This window comes from Bos indicus x Bos taurus, chromosome 1, assembly GCF_003369695.1.
Source record: "Bos indicus x Bos taurus breed Angus x Brahman F1 hybrid chromosome 1, Bos_hybrid_MaternalHap_v2.0, whole genome shotgun sequence".
Classification (NCBI taxonomy): Eukaryota; Metazoa; Chordata; class Mammalia; order Artiodactyla; family Bovidae; genus Bos; species Bos indicus x Bos taurus.
The window spans coordinates 141,457,596-141,479,128 of NC_040076.1; the positions used below are offsets into that span (position 1 = coordinate 141,457,596).

The window sequence follows — 21,533 nt, forward strand, 5'->3', positions numbered from 1 at the left end:
GCCTATGGAAGATACATTGTCCTAAGGTGAGTACTATATAAAAGTATAATGGTGCAAATATATATTACACAAATCAGCTCAGTTCCCAGTTTATCCTGTTTTCCATTCAAAACTTCTAACGTTTGAAATTACAGAGAAATTACACTTCAATCCACTGCTGCTCAGGTACTTCTATATAACAAAGAACCACAAGCATCTGTTTTAACAGAATTTTCTGCTGACGTGTAGCAACTGCTGCTTTGTCTGCATACATTCTGTTTCATTTGTGTCCAGAGAAATAAAGATAAAAAAAGGACAACTTCTCTTCCTCGGCTTTGAGCCAGTCTCACCAAACAGGACCTGTGTCACCCTCCACTCACCCAGTGTGCTCGTGCAGAACCGAGCGTGGCCACACGGGGCGCCATCGTCCCACTGGGCACCAAGGTCAGCTGAGGCCCATCTGACTGTTGCTTGCTCGCTAAGGCTAACATGTGTCCCACTCTTTGCGACCCTATGAACTGCAGCACACCAGGCTTCCCTGTCCTTCACTATCTCTCAGAGTTTGCACAAACTCACGTCCATTGAGTCAGTGATGCCATCCAACCATCTCATCCTCTGTCATTCCCTTCTCCTTCCGCCTTCAATCTTCCCAGCAACAGGGTCTCTTCCAATGAGTCAGTTCTTCACATCAGGTAGCCAAAGTATTGGTGCTTTAGCTTCAGCATTAGTCCTTCCAATGAATATTCAGGACTGATATCCTTTAGGATTGACTGGTTGGATCTCCTTGCTGTCCAAGAGACTCTCAAGAGTCTTCTCCAACACCACAATTTGAATGCATCCATTCTTTGGTGCTCAGTCTTCTCTATACTCCAACTCTCCCATCCATACATGACTACTGGAAAACCATAGCTTTGACTAGATGGACCTTTGTAAGCAAAGTAATCTCTCTGCTTTTTAATACACTGTCATCTATTTCTGCTTTATTGACTATGCCAAAGCCTTTGACTATGTGGATCACAATAAACTGTGGAAAATTCTGGAACAGATGGGAATACCAGACCACCTGATCTGCCTCTTGAGAAATCTGTATGCAGTTCAGGAAGCAACAGTTAGAACTGGACATGGAACAACAGACTGGTTCCAAATAGGAAAAGGAGTTTGTCAAGGCTGTATATTGTCACCCTGTTTATTTAACTTCTATGCAGAGTACATCATGAGAAACGCTGGACTGGAAGAAACACAAGCTGGAATCAAGATTGCCGGGAGAAATATCAATCACCTCAGATATGCAGATGACACCACCGTTATGGCAGAAAGTGAAGAGGAACTCAAAAGCCTCTTGATGAAAGTGGAAGTGGAGAGTGAAAAAGTTGGCTTAAAGCTCAACATTCAGAAAACGAAGATCATGGCATCCGGTCCCATCACTTCATGGCAAATAGATGGGGCAACAGCGGAAACAGTGTCAGACTTTATTTTTTGGGCTCCAAAATCACTGCAGATGGTGACTGCAGCCGTGAAATTAAAAGATGCTTACTCCTTGGAAGGAAAGTTATGACCAACCTAGATAGCATATTCAAAAGCAGAGATATTACTTTGCCAACAAAGGTCCATCTAGTCAAGGCTATGGTTTTTCCTGTGGTCATGTATGGATGTGAGAGTTGGACTGTGAAGAAGGCTGAGCGCCGAAGAATTGATGCTTTTGTACTGTGGTGTTGGAGAAGACTCTTGAGAGTCCCTGGGACTGCAAGGAGATCCAACCAGTCCATTCTGAAGAAGATCAGCACTGGGATTTCTTTGGAAGGAATGATGCTAAAGCTGAAACTCCAGTACTTTGGCCACCTCATGCGAAGAGTTGACTCATTGGAAAAGACTCTGATGCTGGGAGGGATTGGGGGCAAGAGGAGAAGGGGACAACAGAGGATGAGACGGCTAGATGGCATCACTGACTTGATGGACGTGAGTCTCAGTGAACTCTGGGAGTTGGTGATAGACAGGGAGGCCTGGTGTGCTGTGATTCATGGGGTCGCAAAGAGTCAGACACCACTGAGCGACTGATCTGATCTGATCTGATCTAGGTTTGTCATAGCTATTCTTCCAAGGAGCAAGTCTCTTTTAATTTCATGGCTGCAATCACCATCCGCATAGATTCTGGAGCCCAAGAAAATTAAATCTGACAGTTTCCACGTTTTCCCCATCTATTTGTCATGTGACAGGACTGAATGCCAAGATCTTAGTTTCTTGAATGCTGAGTTTTAAGCCAGCTTTTTTCAGTCTCCTCTTTGACCTACATCAAGACGCTCTTTAATTCCTCTTCACTTTCTGCCATTAGACTGGTAACATCTTCATATCTGAGTTTATATTTCTCCCGGCAATCTTGATTCCAGCTTGTGCTTCATCCAGCCCTGCATTTCACATGATGTCCTCTGCATATAAGTTAAATATGCAGGGTGACAATATACAGCCTTGATGTACACCTTTCCCAATTTGAAACCAGTCCGTGGTTCCATGTCCGGTTCTAACTATTGCTTCTTGTCCTGCATACAGGTTTCACAAGAGACAGGGAAGATGGTCTGGTATTCCCATCTCATTAAGAATATTCTTCAGTTTGTTGTGATCCACACAGTCAAAGGCTTTAGCTTAGTCAATGAAGCAGATTTTTTTTTTGGAATTACCTTGCTTTTTCTATGATCCAGCATATGTTGGCAATTTGATCTCTGGTTCCTCTGCCTTTTCTAAATCTAGCTTGTACAGCTGGAAGTTCTTGGTTCACATACTGTTCAAGCCTCACTTGAAGGATTTTGAGCATAATCTTGCTGGCGTGTGAAATGAGTGCAATTGTGTGGTAGTTTGAACTTTCTTTGGCATTGTTCTTCTTTGGGATTGGAATGAAAACTGACGTTTTCCAGTGCTGTGGCCACTGCTGAGTTTTCTAAATTTGCTGGCATATTGAGTGCAGCACTTTCACAGCATCATCTTTTAGGATTTGAAACAGCTTAGCTGGAATTCCATCACCTCTACTAGCTTTGTTCGTAGTGATGCTTCCTAATGCCCACCTGACTTCACATTCCAGGATGTCTGGATGTAGGTAAGTGATCACACCATCGTGGTTATCTGGGTCGTTAAGACCTTTTTTGTATAGTTCTGTGTATTCTTGCCACCTCTTCTTAATATCTTCTGCTTCTGTTAGGTCCTTGCTGTTTTTGTCCTTTATTGTACCCATCTTTGCATGAAATGTTCCCTTGATCTCTCCAATGTTGTTAAAGAGATGTCTAGTCTTTCCCATTCTATTGTTTTCCCCTATTTCTTTGCATTGTTCATACAGTCAGCAAAAACAAGACCTGGAGTTGACTGTGGCTCAGATCATCAGCTCCTTACTACAAAATTCAGGCTCAAATTGAAGAAAGTGGGGAAAACCACTAGGCCATTCAGGTATGACCTAAATCAAATCCCTTATGACTATACAGTGGAGGTGATGAATAGACTGAAGGGACCAGATCTGGTAGATAGAGTGACAGACAGACCTGTAGACAGACAGATAGTAATAGGCAGATAGAATGACAGACAGTCTGTAACACTGTGAAGGAGGTGGTGACCAAAACCATCCCCAGGAAAAAGAAATGCAAGAAGGCAAAGTGGTTGTCTGAGAAGGCCTTACAAATACCTGAGAAAGGAAGAACAGTGAAAGGCAAAGGAGAAAGGGAAGGATATTCCTAAGTGAATGCAGAGTTCCAGACAATAGCAAGAAAGCCATCCTAAGTGAACAATTTGACTGACGTGACATCAAAAATTGGTGGGTTTCCCCAGGTTTGGGGCACACGACTGCAGACTGCAGGTGGCGGGGCACATTATATGGATCCACCTGGAAGCTTCCAAGTCCGCTTCACCCCGTGACTGACGCTGCAGAGCAGCCTGAGCTCAAGTGAGACAAGACTCACCTGCCACTTCAGAAAAGCCCCACCGTGGGTGGAGGAAACAGCCTTGGTTTCCAACAGAAGCCCGCAGAGTGGAACAAGCATGTGAGTCAAACAAAGGGACAGAGCAGAGCCTGCAGGAGCAGGCGCCGGCGGGGAGGGCAGCGATGCTGGATATGATGGGTAAGGATGCCCCAAGATGAGGACTGGCCAGCACCTTAACAAGAATCAGCACAGAGTCACAGAGTGAACAGGGACCCACATGGAGGGTCAATGGAAGGGGATTCGGAATTAAGTGCTAACTTGGCAAGTGTCCAAGCCGGCTGCCACCAGTGCCCCCTCCCACCCCCCCGGCCCAGGTGCCATGATTCCGAGAATAGGGGCCGAAAAGACAACAGTGACCCTCCCCGGTGCCCATCCTCCCAGGGTGGGGATGGGGGGCAGCGAGCCTTCACCCACGGGGCGCCAGACAGAGGCCACCCTGACCGGCTGAGCCCCGCACAGCCATGTCCTGGCCATCCTCAGGGATTTATGTACATCATGTGTGCTCACCAGCTGTGAGCTGGCCAGACACTGAGCTCAGGATGCTTGGCTAGGCCCAGCAAGCCATCCTGGCCACAGGCTGGTCTGAGCATATGGCATCAGCCACACACAAGCAGACGAAGGTCCAGGTCATGAGTGGAGACCAGGGACAGAGGCAGGCTCAGAGCAAAACCAGTCAGTGAGAGGGAACAGCCAGGCCTTTGCCAGACACGGGTGGGCCCATGGAGGGAAGAGGGTGGATGGCTGAGGAAGGTCCTACCGATAAGGAGGCAGAAGCCCACTCCTCCAGCCGTGACCCCACCTCGGCACGTACTTCTCCCTTGATCCCCGAACAAACCCTCCTCGGCCGCTCAACATTCTTGGTGAGGATGAAACCTCCCCAGTCTCAGATGCAGCCATGGGCATGCTCAGTCGCTCAATCGTGTCCAACTCTTTGTGCAGCCCCATGGACTGTAGCCCATCAGGCTCCTCTGTCCATAGGATTCTCCAGGAAAGAACACTGGAGTGGGTTGCCAGGCCCTCCTCCAGGGGATCTTCCCAACCTGTGGATGGAACCTGCATCTCCTGAATTGGCAGGAGGATTCTCTACCACTAGCGCCACCAGGGAAGCCGCAAATGCAACCATATGTAGCTGCTTTTGATGAATAGTAGGAAATAAATTCTCTTTTAAATGGGAACTCTCCATCTGCATGTCTTAGCATTAACAGCTGCTTGAAAGCAAACCAAATGGAGCAGAATCTTAAAGGTGAGGTTACCAGTTAAATTCACCTTCACCCCCTGCTGGAGCACCTGGTTCCCACCCCGCCAGGTACCTGAGCCTCAGTGCTGGGCGGGGCCGCTCACCTGTGCGGCAGTTGTGAAACTCCAGCGCGCTCTGGATGCGGAAGGTCTTCTCACAGGTGCCACAGCGGTACCTGTATTCGCTGTCGACCTGATGGGAGGAGACGGGGGTGGGGGGTGGGGCAGTAGTGGGGCAGCTGGGACACCCTCTCCTCAAAGGAGCTGCTCCAGCAATGTCGTGTCTCACACTCCCTCCCTCTGCTACCCTCCTGCCCAGCTTAGAAACACGAACCGTGCCTGGCTGACCCACTGCCCTGGAAAGAGAAGCATCCAGGTGACCTCGGTGCCCACGTTGGCCTCCGGCTCCTCCCCGATCCGCGGCAGCACCCTGCCAGGCCCCGGCCTATCTCGGCCCCTCCGGCTCCCTCTCCCCACTCCCCTCGCCCGGGACTCTCCAGTCATCATTGCTTTTCTCTCCTCCACCACCCACCTCGTTCCTGCTGTGCTTGTACGAGACGTGCTGCTTCAGGCTCTCCTTGCGGCTGAACAACTTGGCACATTCCTCACATTTAAACAGCTTGTCACCTAAGGACAAGCCAGTGACGAGCACGTCACTCCTCCAGGCGCACCAAGACCGCGGTGCCCGCCTGGGGCCGCCGCCTGGCCCCCGGGCGGACATGGCGGCGGCAGGGACTCACCATGCGAGCGCACGTGCCTGCTCAGGTTGCTGCTGTTCTGGAAGACCTTGCTGCAGATACTACACTGGTATACCCGCCTGTGCTCGCCCAGCTGCCGCACCACCTTCCGCCGGATGCCGTGCCGGCTCGAGAGGATCAGGCTCCTCTTGAGGGTGATGGTGCCGCTCTGGTGATGCGGGAACCTGCGGGAGAGACGCACAGGCTGGTGAGGTGGGCGGGAGGCAGGGTCGCTGGGGAGAGAAGCTCAAGGTTAGTCATCCTGGAAAGGGCGCCTGTCGAATCTTCCCAGCTCGACACCGGAGGGGAGTGTTGGGCACAGGTGTCCCCCAGCTTTGGGGCTTCTGGATAAGGGAGCACCCTGAATGTCTCTGGAAGGGAGACACCCTGAATGTGCGGTGGCATCACTCAGCTTTTCCACACCAGCCACTCATCTCCCTCGGCATTAACTCTGGTCACCAGAAGCCTGGACCTCAGTTAGTACATTGGCCAGAGTGACCCCATCTCTTCTGCTTTCCTCACTTGCCTCTATCTACCCTGTTTCATATCTTCCCTGAACCTGATTTTTTCAAACTTCTTCTCCCTATTAAATGTGTTTCTAACAGTAAGTTACTGAAATCCTCTGGGCAATAAGATGGAGCATGAATAAGTAGGTCACGCTCACCATTTCTGACAATGCTCTGCTCTGCTCTGTTTTTGCACAGCTTCCTGGACTGTCTAGGACCAGGCATGCTTTGACACTGAAGGATGCACTCCAAAAAGGACCTAAAAACTGTCACAGGCTTATTCAACTTCAGGGCAAAAATTACCAAGAATAATAGCTAAAACAAACATTTTCCTCATTCACAAAAAGAAGAGAAATGCAGAATATTAAATTTACAGAAGTTCAGATACAAACTGTTCCATCATGGCAGCCTTGTTAGACACAACACAAGTATCAGCTGGTGGAAGAGTGGATGAACCAAGTGTGGTCCTCCCGCATGATGGAGTAGTGTTCCGACTTAAACCAGAAGGACACTCCGATACCTGCTGCAACACACATGGACCTCGAGGGCATTACACTAAGTGAAGTAAACCAGTCACAAAAGGACAAACATGTGTGATCTGTTATACGAGGTCCTGAGAGACATGAGTACCTCCTGTAAGGTCGTCACAGAGATAGAAAGCAGAATAGTGGGTGCCAGGGGCTGGAGAGGGGGAGATGGGGAGTTAGTATTTCATAAGGATGGAGTTTCATCTTGGGGAAGATGAAAAAATTCTGGAGATGGATGGAAGGTTCTGCAAAGACGTGATTGTTTTTGAAAACACTGAACCATACACTTAGAAATGGCTAAGATGATAAATTGTATACTATGTGTATTTTACAACAATAAAAAGGCTTTCTCATCTATTTTCACGGAGGCTGCACTATTAACTCCCTGAGCTCCAGGACATTCCTGCTGCTCCCCATGCATGTGCATTTCCCATAAGAAGTAAACCATCCCCTCTCATCAGGCTTTCCCTCTGAAATGGATTAGCCGCCACACGCTGCTGCCCATGAAGCCAGGCCGAGTGCCATGCTGGGACTTACTTTGGCACTGAGCTGGTGTCGCTGGGGGTGGCGGCCAGCTTTCCCAGAACAAGCTCCATGATCCGCTCATCTGGCGTCACAGTCACGGGCTCGACCTCAGTCATGATCTCTGTCACTTGCTCTGCAAGGAGGGGACAAGACAAGCTGTGTCACTTCTGGGGCCGTGGACAGAACACAGCTGAACCCAGATGACAGGCCCAAGGGGCGGCAGCCAGGCCAATGCCATAGACACGGGTCACAAGATTGACAGAGGGAAAAAAACAGCAATACTTTAGAATCCACACATTTGCCTGCAGATTGAAAAGAGCAAAATGTTATTCTTAAATCAAAACTGGAGTTGGAATCTGTGATTCTTTTTAAAACCACAGGAGTCATAACTCTATTTCAATCCCTTTTCATACCACCTAAAACAAAACACTTTGATATATAGTAGGGTCTTATAACTTATTAAATTCATCCTGACAGAGATTTAGGAGTATTAATTTCTGTAATTACACAAGTCATCGTATGTTCAAAAGCAAATAATCATTTTCTATAAGAGTTAAATACCAAATGACCACAGTAATAGGGACCCAGGACTGACCCTCTAAACAAATGAAATATGGGAAGACTACACAAAAAGATTTATCTACTTCACCTACTATGATGTGTCTTCCTAACGCAACTAATAATTAGTGAAATAATCACTTAATAAGTTTTTCACTTCTTTCTGTCTTTTCTTCTTGTTTATAGAGAAGTACAGAGACTGTCCAGGGGAAGCTTAAACCACTTCTCCTGAGAATATTATCTGAGGGCTGCTCCTCTGAATTCTCTTTAACTCTGAGAGAGAACAAAAATTTCTTGTCACTCACAAAGAAATCCTAGGCTACAGCAGACAGCAAGAAGAAAAACTGCCCAGTGGGTGGTCAGTGAGGAAGGCAGTGAGGGGACTCACGAGTGTCTGAGCATCAAGTCTGGTCCTTACATGCCAGACCCGCCAGAATCTGGTGGCACTTCTGGTGAGGCCATGAGGTCTGAGGGGACGTGGCCTCGTGGGGACCCCTCACCCGAGAGACCAGGTTCCCTCCAAACTCAACTGAAGCTACTATATTGTCAGAGTAACACCTTTAGCCATGGCCCAGAGTGCAGCTGCATGTCCGTTCACAGGAGACAGGGAGCAGACGCTGGAGCACCCACATGATGGACCGACATGACTCGGCACCGAAGGAAAGTGGGAAGCCCAACGTGGACAAGTCTTTTCCACATGTGGCCTGGAAGATGCTGAGCACAGAGCTCCCAGGATGGGTGGCTGAGGAGATGGAAATGTTCTGTCCAGACGACCACCTACAATGGGGAACCCGCCTATCAAAGTTCACAGCCCACGCACTCTACCAAACGCACTGGGAGTAAGCTGTACTCGAAAGAGCTGGTTCACAGCAAGAGCAGGGCTTAAACAGCACCTCCCTCTAGACTCTGGACCAAGTTCTCCTGCCTGGCAAGGAGGCAATATGGCCTCAGGCCCCTCCCTGCTATCATCACTCCTCCCCCAGGACCACGCCCCAAACTGGCTCCTCCCCATGGCCACGCCCCCAAGCTGGCTCCTCCCCCAGGACCACCCTCACCTGCTGGCTCCTTGCCTTCAACAATGACTAGAGGCTGCTCTGGTTTGGATGCTTTGGGTTTTCTTCCCCTTCGAGGCTTTTTCTTCTGCTCTTTGGTGGCACTGACAGTCTTGGGAACCTCAGCAGGTTCCCCCCGGGGCACATCTGCTTCCTTCTCCGGGGCTGACTCCTGCTGGCCGGCTGGGGCGCCGCTCTTGGATTGTTCCAAGTGGCCCAACAGGTGCTCTGCAGAAGATGCTTATGATGAATCCACCAGGCTGAAAACACTTAGGCCACAAAAACAGAGCCCCCACTACCCTTCTCCCCAACTGAACTACTCTGCTGAGATGGAGGACACACAGAGGACTTCAAGACAAAGCACAGATCCCTGGGAGGAGGCCCGCGGGACACAGGCCAGGAGAGGAGCCAGGGGAATCCTGACACCCTCCCCGATGGAAGTGACAGTGCGCGTCTGGGTGAACGCATCCGGAGACTCCCTGGCGTCTGGCCCAGCAGGCGCCTGCCCCTTACCATTCAGCAGCTGCAGCTCCAGGAAGGTGGCTGAACACACCTTGCACACCCACTGGCTGGGCTCTGCCTCCACCGGGGTGCTGTTCTCTGGGGTGCCTGCAGCTTCAAAAGACAAGGTGGGGGGAGAAGGTCCAGAAGTTCCTCTCTGTGCTGCCCAGCCCAGTGGAGGGCGCACCTGCCCCATAGGAGGTGACAATGACAGTGGTGACAACTGCCATCTCTTGGGAGCAAATCCAACCCTCCAAACACTGTTCTCAGAGTTTTACCCACAGGGACTCGTTCATGCCTGTAAGCATCCCCATTTCACAGATGAGGAAACCGGGCACGGAGAACTGGAACCAGTCTGAGGCAGGGCTGGCACCAGTCAAGGAAATGTACCCTCTTCACAGAAGCCAGTCCAGTGGGAACAGACACACACCCCTCCACACACACTGATGACTTCAAGGAAAAAAAAAAAAAGGCATCCTAGAGCCCACAGCGAATTCTCTACTCTCTCACTGGCTCACGTGTCAAGAAGGGGCGAATCCACGAGTCAGGCGCCATGCCCTGAGCCCAGTTTCGCCATGGCTCCTGCCCAAGCACTGTCAACAAAACTTTTGCAATGACAGAAATGTTCTGTAACTGCCTTCCAGGTGGCAGCCACGTGTGCCTAGTGCCCCTGAGGAACTGGACTTCTGCTTTTACTGTATTTGAATTTAGGTTTAAATAGCCCAACCACTAGACCATTCAGGTATGACCCAAATCAAATCCCTTATGATTATACAGTGGAAGTGAGAAATAGATTTAAGGGCCTAGATCTGATAGAGTGCCTGATGAACTATGGAATGAGGTTTGTGACATCGTATAGGAGACAGGTATCAAGACCATCCCTATGGAAAAGAAATGCAAAAAAGCAAAATGTCTGGGGAGGCCTTACAAATAGCTGTGAAAAGAAGAGAAGCGAAAAGCAAAGGAGAAAAGGAAAGATATAAACATCTGATGCAGAGTTCCAAAGAATAGCAAGAAGAGATAAGAAAGCCTTCTTCAGCAATCAATGCAAAAAAATAGAGGAAAACAACAGAATGGGAAAGACTAGAGATCTCTTTTAGAAAATCAGAGATACCAAAGGAGCATTTCATGCAAAGATGGGCTCAATAAAGGACAGAAATGGTATGGACCTAACAGAAGCAGAAGATATTAAGAAGAGATGGCAAGAATACACAGAAGAACTGTACAAAAAGATCTTCACGACCCAGATAATCACGATGGTGTGATCACTGACCTAGAGCCAGACATCCTGGAATGTGAAGTCAAGTGGGCCTTAGAAAGCATCACTATGAACAAAGCTAGTGGAGGTGATAGAATTCCAGTTGAGCTATTTCAAATCCTGAAAGATGATGCTGTGAAAGTGCTGCACTCGATATGCCAGCAAATTTGGAAAACTCAGCAGTGGCCACAGGACTGGAAAAGGTCAGTTTTCATTCCAATCCCAAAGAAAGGCAATGCCAAAGAATGCTCAAACTACCGCACAATTGCACTCATCTCACACGCTAGTAAAGTAATGCTCAAAATTCTCCAATCCAGGCTTCAGCAATATGTGAACCGTGAACTTCCTGATGTGCAAGCTGGTTTTAGAAAAGGCAGAGGAACCATAGATCAAATTGCCAACATCCGCTGGATCATGGAAAAAGCAAGAGAGTTCCAGAAAAATATCTATTTCTTCTTTATTGACTATGCCACAGCCTTTGACTGTGTGCATCACCATAAACTGTGGAAAATTCTGAAAGAGATGGGAATACCAGACCACCTGATCTGCCTCTTGCAAAATCTGTATGCAGGTCAGGAAGCAACAGTTAGAACTGGACATGGAACAACAACAACAACAGACTGGTTCCAAATAGGAAAAGTAGTATGTCAAGGCTGTATATTGTCACCCTGTTTATTTAACTTATATGCAGAGTACATCATGAGAAACGCTGGACTGGAAGAAACACAAGCAGGAAACAAGATTGCCGGGAGAAATAACAATCACCTCAGCTATGCAGATGACACCACCCTTATGGCAGAAAGTGAAGAGGAACTCAAAAGCCTCTTGATGAAAGTGAAAGAGGAGAGTGAAAAAGTTGGCTTAAAGCTCAATGTTCAGAAAACGAAGATCATGGCATCTGGTCCCATCACTTCATGGGAAATAGATGGGGAAACAGTGGAAACGTGTCAGACTTTATTTTTCTGGGCTCCAAAATCACTGCAGATGGTGACTGCAGCCATGAAATTAAAAGACACTTACTCCTTGGAAGGAAAATTATGACCAACCTAGATAGCATATTTAAAAGCAGAGATGTTACTTTGCCAACAAAGGTTCGTCTAGTCAAGGCTATGGTTTTTCCTGTGGTCATGTATGGATGTGAGAGTTGGACTGTGAAGAAGGCTGAGCACCGAAGAATTGATGCTTTTGAACTGTGGTGTTGTAGAAGACTCTTGAGAGTCCCTTGGACCGCAAGGAGATCCAACCAGTCCATTCTGAAGGAGATCAGCCCTGGGATTTCTTTGGAAGGAATGGTGCTAAAGCTGAAACTCCAGTACTTTGGCCACCTCATGCGAAGAGTTGACTCATTGGAAAAGACTCTGATGCTGGGAGGGATTGGGGGCAGGAGGAGAAGGGGACGACAGAGGATGAGATGGCTGGATGGCATCACTGACTCGATGGATGTGAGTCTCAGTGAACTCTGGGAGTTGGTGATAGACAGGGAGGCCTGGTGTGCTGCGATTCATGGGGTCGCAAAGAGTCGGACACGACTGAGCGGCTGACCTGGGCCCCCCCGGGGCAGGCGCTTCTGCAGGGCAGTGCCCCTACCCCTCCTGGTACCTTCACCGGAGTCTGGGTCGGAGGAAGACGACCAGGGCCCATGGAACACAGAGGGGGATCCTGGCTGCGTAGACTCTTTTAAAAAAAAAACTGATGCTCTTGTGAGTCCTCAGAGTTAGGAATGTAAGAGAGAAGAACCTTTGTTTTCTATTACAGGTGGAACTAGTAGTCAAGAATCCGCCTGCAATGCAGGAGACGTGAAGAGACATGGGTCCGATCCGGGGGAGGGAAGATACCCTGGAGTAGGAAATGGCAACCCACTCTAGTATTCTTGCCTGGAAAATCCCACGGACAGAGGAGCCTGGGGACTGCAGTCCACTGGGTTGCACAGAGTCAGACATGACTAAAGCGACTTAGCACATGAGCACCCACAAGTTAGTCACTAAAGGGATGTTGCCTGTAAGCTTAAATTACACATCATGGCCCATCCCTGGGAACCCTGCCTCTCAGGGTTTGAGAGGCAGCTTAATGAACATTAAGCTGAAATACCTTTGTTTAGCTCACAGGAAACACCCTGACCAGGCTCACCTGTGAATGGCTGCAAGAAGGAAGAAATTAACACATCCCCTCTGGAGGCTGACTGGAACCAGGAAACGCTTGCCTTCATTCCCTCCCCTTTTAGTACAAAAGAGGCCTGAATTCTAACTCAGAGAAGATGGTTCTTTGGGACACTGGTCCACTATCTTCTAGAACCTGCTGTCTTTCCAAATAAAGTGACTATTCCTGCCCCAACAACTGTCTCTCGATTGACTGTGCAGTGAGCAGTATGAGCTTGGATTCTCTAACAGGGACGTTCAAAGCAAATGTATGTTCATGATATCCTGGCCCAGGAGACTGATTTCTCTAAACCCCACATGGCAGCCTGTCAGGGCTGGACAGAGGCCACCAGCTCTCACCACCACCTCCACTCCTGTCTGTGTGTAGCTTGTGTTGACACTCAGGACCCATCACAACGCCCATCAAAACACGCTGGGGCCACCCACAAAGCAAGACCCTCCAGGGCTGTGACTTGCGCATGCCTTCAGTTACTAGGAAAAAGCACACCTCTTTCTGTATCAAAAACCAGCAATAAGGCTGCAAAAGATGGAAGGAAAAATGGAGACCACCGCTACAACTATTTGCGTGCCTTTTCTGAGTCTTCGTCAGATAACAAGAGATTAGAAATATAAGTGGATGTGAAATTTTCGGTTATACCAAAACTAGAACAGAAAGAGCAGACAGTGAGCAGCACAGAAGCAGGGCATGTTCTCGGGAGGTGCCCTCTGGCTCAGCCTCTGCTCTCGCCTGCGCCTGCTCTCTGGGGAATCCGTGGAAGAGCATCAGGAAAAGGTGGTCACAATTGAAACCAAAATCCCGTATCTCACTCACCTTCCCCAACACACACGGTCTAAAGAGGGCAGAGTACTCTTGCACAGGAGAGTTTCAGAGAAGGAGGCTGAGGAGGGGTGAGCAGGCAGCTCCTTCTAACCCAAATGAGTTGCGGTCACCACACCACGAGGTCCCCGCCCAGGGGTGGAATTCACGCTGACCTGACCTGGGGCAGGAAACCTTTTTCTTTAGCTGATGTCCGGAAGCGGAAGCGGGACTGACAGGACCAACTAGAAGAACCAGTCATGACTGCTGTCCTCTCACTGAGGGCAGTGTTCTATTTCACAAAAACTATCTTTAAAGGTAAAAATTATGAGAAAAAAAAATATTAGCCAACGATCAGGAGGCAACTGCTGATCACAATCACGCACGTCCAACAAGACAGACACGTCTATGCAAAATGAAACGACGCTGTGGGGGAGAGGCAGCGATGACACGGAAGGCTCCCGGCAGACAGTCACCAAAACAAGTGACGAAGACCGAGCACGCGGTGTGCCAGCACGCGAGGCAGGACCTCAGCCTCGCAGAAACGCATGGCTGCGTAAACAATGGAAGAGAAACGGCGTAAGTACAAGGACAGGGGATGGATACTGGTCACCAGGGGACGGGGTACAGAGTCATACGAGGGAACCTTCTGGGGTGATGAGAACATTCCATATCTTTTTTAAAACAATAAGTTTGAATGTTTGTTTTTTAATTTCTTTGGCTGTGCCAGGTCTCAGTTGCGGCATGCGGGATCTTTAGTTGTGGCCTGCAAACTCTCAGTTGTAGTATGGGGGATCTAGTTTCCTGACCAGGGATGGAACCCAGGCCCCCTGCGTCGGAAGCAAGGAAGCTTACCCGCTGGACCGCCGGGGAAGCCCCAGACCATTCTCTATCTTGATTGCAATGGAGGTCCCGCAACTGTGGACCTTTGTTCAAACTCTGATACCGCCCACTAAAATCACTATTTTATTGTTTGAAAACTATATGCCCACTGTGTTGGTTTGTAAAAACTGCTAGAAAATGCCAAGCAAAAATCCCAAGAGTCATTAAGATGGTGCTGTTATACGTAATCAAGAAGTTCCTCAAGTGTTAGGAAATGTATTTACAGCTCACCTCTTTCACTAGGAAAGTGATTTTGAAAATCTGACGCTGACAGCTGACTCTAAATCCTACACGCCTGCTGGCTGAGACCACGAGGCTTCCTGGGCTGCCTACTTCATCGGCCAATGGGCCCAGATGTGTGTAAAGAAGAGAAATTAACCTTCATGGACATTCAATGAAAACATGTGATTAGGAAAGTAAATCCAATACCAGGGGAAAAAAATTTATAGATTAAGTTTTGAAAGAAGTGTGTGTCACTGCTCCTTCAGGTGGAAGGAAAAATACTTCTGTATTTAAATGTCTATTCTGGCAAACTGGCGTAATACCTGTATAATTATTAACAGTGCCCAATGTTCTTAGAAGCCCAGAGGTGGAGTCATGACTACCCTGGTGTTCCTGAATGAGAGCAGTCAGGACAGGGTGGAGAGGCAGATGTGCTGGATGACACGGTTCCAAGGTGATTTCATTAAGATCTGTTCTATCAAACTCAGCCCCCGATTAAGGAGCTCTCCTACAGAAGAAGGCAATGGCACCCCACTCCAGTACTCTTGCCTGGAAAATCCCATGGACAGAAGAGCCTGGTAGGCTGTAGTCCGTGGGGTCGCTAAGAGTCGGACATGACTGAGTGACTTCCCTTTCACTTTTCACTTTCATGCATTGGAGAAGGAAATGGCAACCCACTCCAGTATTCTTGCCTGGAGAATCCCAGGGACAGGGGACCCTGGTGGGCTGCTGTCTATGGGGTCGCACAGAGTCGGACACGACTGAAGTGACTTAGCAGCAGCAGCAGCAGCAGCTACAGGTTAAAAAAAAGCCAACAGGACAACTGTCACTCTGATTGTTGTTCTTCAGTTGCCAAGTTGGGTCTGACTCTTTGCAGACTATCTCCTGGAATTTGCTTAAATTCATGTCCATTGAGTCAGTGATACTACCTAACTATCTCATCCTCTGCTGCCCTCTTCTCCTTTTGCCCTCAATCTTTTCCAGTATCAGCATTTTTTCCAATGAGGTGACTCTTCACATCAAGTGGTCAAAGTACTGGGGCTTCAGCTTCAGCATCACTCCTTCCAATGAATATACAGGGCTGATTTCCTTTAGGATGACTGATTTGATCTCCTTGCAGCCCAAAGGACTCTCAAGAGTCTTCTCCAGCAGCACAATTTTAAAGCATCAATTCTTTGGCACTCAGTCTTCTTTATGGTTCAACTCTCACATCCAGACTGGAAATCCCATAGCTTTGACCATACAGACCTTCGTCAGCAAAGTGACGTCTCTGCTTATTAATATGCTGTCTAGGTTTGCCATAGCTTTCTTCCAAGGAGCAAGCACCTTTTAATTTCATGGTTGCAATCACCATCTGCAGTGATTTTAGAGCCCCAAAATATAAAATCTGTCACTGCTTCCACATTTCCCCTTTCTATTTGCCAGGAAGTGATGGGTCCAAATGTCATGATCTTAAGTCTTTCAAATGTTGAATTTTAAGCCAGCTTTTTCATTCTCCCCTTTCACCTTTACCAAGAGGCTCTTTAGTTCCTCTTCACTTTCTGCCATTAGAGTGGTATCATCTGCATATCTATGGTTGTTGATATTTCTCCCAGCAATCTTGATTTCAGCTTGTGCTTCATCCAGCCCGGCATTGCACATGATGCATTCTGCACAGAAGTGAAATAAGCAGGGTGACAATATACAGCCTTGTCACACTTGTTTCCCAATTTTGAACCAATTTGTTGTTCCATGGCTGGTTCTAACTGCTGCTTATTGACCTGCATACAGGTTTCTCAGGAGACAGGTAAGGTGGTCTGGTATTCCCATCTCTTGAGGAATTTTCCAGTTTACTGTGATCCACATTGTCAAAGGCTTGAGCACAGTCAATGAAGCAGAAGCAGATGCTTTTCTGGAATTCCTTTGCTTTTTCTATGATCCAGCATATGTTGGCAATTTGATCTCTCATTCCTCTGCCTTTTCTAAATCCAGCTTATACATCTGGAAGTTCTTGGTTCATGTACTGCTGAAGCTTAGCTTGAAGGAATTTGACCATTATTTGCTAGTGTGTGAAATTAGTGCAATTGTGTGGTAGTTAGAACATTCTTTGGCACCACCCTTCTTTGGGATTGGAATGAAAACTGACCTCTTCCAGTTCTGTAGCCACTGCTGAGTTTCCCAAATTTGCTGGCATATTGAGTGAAGCACTTTCACAGCATCATCTTTTAGGATTTGAAATAGCTCAGCTGGAATTCCATTACCCACACTAGCTTTGTTTGTAGTCATGCATCCTAAAGCCCACTTGACTTCACACTCAGTATGTCTGGCTCTAGGTAAGTGACCATACCCTCATGGTTATCTGGGTCATTAAGACCTTTTTTGTACAGTTCTTGAGTGTGTTTTTGCCACCTCTTCTTAATCTCTTCTGCTTCTGTAAGGTCCTTAGTATTTCTGTCCTTTATGGTTCCCATCTTTGCATGAACTATTCCCTTGATCTCTCCAATTTTCTTAAAGAAATCTCTAGTCTGTCCCATTCTATTATTTTCTACTACTTCTTTGCACTGTTCATTTAAGAAGGGCTTCTTACCTCTCCTTGCTATTCTCTGGAACTCTGCATTCAGTTGGGTATATCTTTCCCTTTCTCCCTTGCTTTTTGCTTCTCTTTTCTCAGCTACTTATAAAGCCTCTTCAGACAACCCCTTGGCCCTTCTTGCATTTCTTTTTCTTGGGGATGGTTTTGGTCACTGCCTCCTATACAATGTTACAAACCTCTGTCCACAGTTCTTCACTAGCACTGGCACTCCATCTCCTAGATCTAATCCCTTGAATCCATTTGTCACTTCTACTGTATAATCATGAGAGATTTAATTTAGGTCGTATCTGAAAGGTCTAGTGGTTTTCCCTACTTTCTGCACTTTCAACCTGAATTTTACAGCAAGGAGCTCATGATCTAAGCCACAGTCAGCTCCTGGCCTTGTTTTGCTGACTGTATAAAGCTTCTCCATCTTTGGCTGCAAAGAACATAATCAATCTGATTTTGGCGTTGACCATTTGGTGTTGTCTATGTTTAGAATTGTCTCTTGTGTTGTTGGAAAAGGGTGTTTGCTATGACCAGTGTGTTCTCTTGGCAAAACTCTGTTAGCCTTTGCCCTGCTTCATTTTATACTCCAAGGCCAAACTTGCCTGTGCTCCAGGTATCTCATGACTTCCTACTTTGGTATTCCAATCCTCTATGATGAAAAAAGTATCTTTTTTTTGGTGTTAGTTCTAGAAGATGTTGTAGGTCTCCATAGAACCGTTCAGCTTCTTCAGCATTAGTGGCTGGGGCATAGACTTGGATTACTGTGATATTGAATGGTTTGCCATGGAAATGAACAGAGATCATTCTGTAGTTTTTGAAACTACACCCAAGTACTGCATTTCAGACTCTTGTTGATTATGAGGGCTACTCCACTTCTTCTAAGAGACTGTTGCCCAGAGCAGTAGATATATATAATGGTCATCTGAATTAAATTCACCCATTCCCATCCATTTCAGTTTACTGATTCCAAAGATGTCAGTGATCACTCTTGCCATCTCCTGTTTGACCACATCTAATTTACCTTTATCCATGGATCTAACATTCCAGGTTCCTATGAAACATTGTATTTTACAGCATTGGACTTTACTTTCACCATGAGACATATCCACAACTGAGAACTGTTTCCACTTGGCCTAGCCGCTTCATTCTTTCTGGAGCTTTTAGTAATTGCCCTCCACTGTTCCCAAGTACCATACTGGACACCTTCCGACCCGGGGTCTCATCTTCCAGTGTCATATCCTTTCGCCTTTTCATACTGTTCATAGGGTTCTCGTGCCAAGAATACTGGAGTGGTTTGCCATTCCCTCCTCCAGTGGACCACGTTTTTGTCAGAACTCTTCACTATAACCCATCCGTCTTGGGTGGCCCTGCACAGCATGGCTCATAGCTCCAATGAGTTACACATGCTCCTTTGCACTGACAAGGCTGTGATCCATGAAGAAGAAACTCCAATATGGGGAGTAACCTCTATGCTGGCTTTGACCTTGAAAGTCATGAGGCATGTGCCATACACAACCGATAACGTCAGACCCTAACAACCGAACCCTGACGTGCAGTCTAGGCTGGTCACATGGAATACGGAATCCAGGACATAAGGAAACCAGGTCAGTAAGATGCTGGTGACCCTGGAAGCAGTTGGGGAGCTGGCTTCATCCCACCCACTGCGGGTGCCTCTGGGGGGTAGGGCAAGGTACCCAGTTTTAGCAAATCCAGAGGGTGGGTCTAGGAGCAGTCTGGTAAAAAACCAAGGGTCTCTCCAAATTCCTTCTGTCTCCTTTCCTATCAAAATAAAGAAAGGCCCCTCAAGGCCAGTGTCCCTCTGCAAACACCCCTGTGAAGATGTAAACCCTCTGCTGCCATCAGGCCCCATGTGCAGCCGTCTGTCTTTCCTGGGGAATCCCCAGAAGCTCAGCACACCACCACCTGCACCCAGCCTGTACTCACTGAAGGAACGCCCTGGAAATTCACGTCTACCCAGAGGCTCTGGGTAGGGGTTTTGAAGAAGTAACCAAGGCAAGGCAGGTGAGACTGGATTTGGGTGGTCCTAAATCCAGTGACTGGTGTCCTCATAGGAAAAGGACCCAGAGACCCAGGGAGAGATCCCGGCAGGGACGAGGTGATGCAGCGACCAGCCAAGGATCGCCAAGGGCCATCAGCAACACCAGAGCTGGAACAGGGCCGGAGGAACCAGCCCTACCCACACCTGGATCCTGGACTTCAGGCTTCCAGACTGTGAGACAGGACATTTCTCTCATTTAAGCCCTGGTCTGCAGTGCTCTGAGAAACCGTGCGGGCCACTTCATGGACCCCTCCCTCCTTGATACTGCTGGGCAAGCCCACCTGGAGTGGCTCCCAAACCTCAGCTACGATGTAGGGGTCATGGGACAGCCCAGAGCCCCCCAAACTTGTTACCCCTCTTGCCCTACCAAGCCATCTGTAACCCACAGTGCTCAAAACAAAAGAGATCATTTCCTTGTCAGAATCCTGTGGTTTGGGGTCAGGAGGAAAGTCAGCGTCTGCTTCTCCCCAAGAGGAATTCATCTTAGAGGCAGCCACAAGCGTGTCCACCCCCGGCAGTCCCAGGTGGGGTGTGTGAAATCCCATTCACCCAGGTCACAGCCCCACATGTAAGCCATTCACAAGGTCAGGTGGGAAGGACATGCACCCAAAGGACCTACAATGGGGGTGGAAAAGCCTTAAGTCCACCCGCCCCTTACAAGGTCAGACGCCCCAGTTCGGGGTGGCAAGCCCTCATCTGATTTGCTTCTCCATACGATGCAGGTGAATCACAGGTGTCCACTAGGTCTTTCTCTGACCACCCCCCCCCACACACACACATATGCACACCCCAACCTCTAGGAGAAGGCTGCTGGAGCCAGAATCCGGGTTCAAATCCTGATTCCTTCACTCTCTGCTCTGTGACTCAAGGCAGGTTTCTTAACCTCCCTGTGCTCCATTCCCTCTGCCCAAACCCTGGGACCATAACCTGACCCCAGAGGATGGGCAGGTGAGTGATGTGGGAAGCCAGAGGACCGAGCTGGGAATGGAGCTGCCGCCAGCAAGCCTGGCCTTGGGCGAGCTCTTCTAACAGCCTCTCAGGCCAGGCAATCAACATGCACACCAACTAACCCATCTGCATTCCCCACCCCCACAGGCCTGCCCAGCTGGACGCCTCTCACTAACATCAGGTTGCTGTGCAAGGCAGGGGCAGCAGGACAGCGGGCAGGCTGGGGGCAGGGGCCACCACATACCCTGGAGCCCGGGGCAGGCCTGCCTCAGCATGGGCTTGTCCATCCTCTTGGCGTAGAAGGCTGCGTACCACACACGCAGCTCGGTGCCTGGGGGGATGTCCCTGGAGGTGGTGAAGTAGACATCGCTGCCGTGCTGGAAGGCTGTCAGGTTCTGGTGACCTGGCTCCGCTGCCGGCCGAACCAGCATCATCCAGTTGCAGTCGTCCTCGTTGGAGGTGTCAAAGCACACGGGGTGCCCATCCTTCTGGAACACCTGGCGGGGGGAGCGCAGACCACCGCAGGGCCGGGTGGGGGCTGGTTATCCACCAGTGTGTGTATTAGCGTGCACACACGTGTGTGTGTGTGCATGTGCGCACGCAAGGGGCTACTGAGTGACCAGTCTAGACACTGCCACATCAGGGCACTGCACGGACCTGTTCTACACTGATAGGTGTCCACACTGATGGGCGGGCAGAGGAGGACCCCCGAAACAGGTCAGACTGGTCACAGGCAACAGGGAAGCAGGAGGCACAACTAAAGGTCAGGTGTCAGGGGGAGGCCTGAGTTCTTAGGTGGGAACTGGGGTGCCTCATCTCCACCTGTGGTCCAGGCGGGTACCTGGTCACGTGTGCTCTGCTCCTGTTCCAGGATGCACGAGGAAGCCTGAGCTCTACTCCCAGGTCAGGAGTTCTCAGGAGCCCTGAGTGCTACGCATGGTCCTGTTGGGAATGAGGACACCTCAGGTCTACCTGTGGTCCAGGTGTAGGACCTGGACACTCAGCTCTAATCAGTTTTCAAGTGGGCATGAAGACACCCGAGTTCTACTCCTGGCCCAGGGTGTCAGGGGAACAC

General features: G+C 48.7%; 1 protein-coding gene across 2 annotated transcripts in view; it reads right to left on the reverse strand.

Annotated features, from left to right (window-relative positions):
- PRDM15 (PR/SET domain 15) overlaps positions 1-21,533 on the reverse strand; it is a 70,575-nt gene that overhangs the window by 26,175 nt on the left and 22,867 nt on the right. For both annotated transcript variants that reach the window (XM_027546761.1, XM_027546771.1), the window contains exons 5-11: positions 20,703-20,955; positions 9,590-9,691; positions 9,080-9,304; positions 7,479-7,599; positions 5,912-6,093; positions 5,704-5,798; positions 5,277-5,364 (exon numbers count right to left, since the gene is read on the reverse strand). In XM_027546761.1, the coding sequence (XP_027402562.1) occupies positions 5,277-5,364; positions 5,704-5,798; positions 5,912-6,093; positions 7,479-7,599; positions 9,080-9,304; positions 9,590-9,691; positions 20,703-20,955 (1,066 nt within the window). The remainder of the gene's footprint in view (positions 1-5,276; positions 5,365-5,703; positions 5,799-5,911; positions 6,094-7,478; positions 7,600-9,079; positions 9,305-9,589; positions 9,692-20,702; positions 20,956-21,533) is intronic.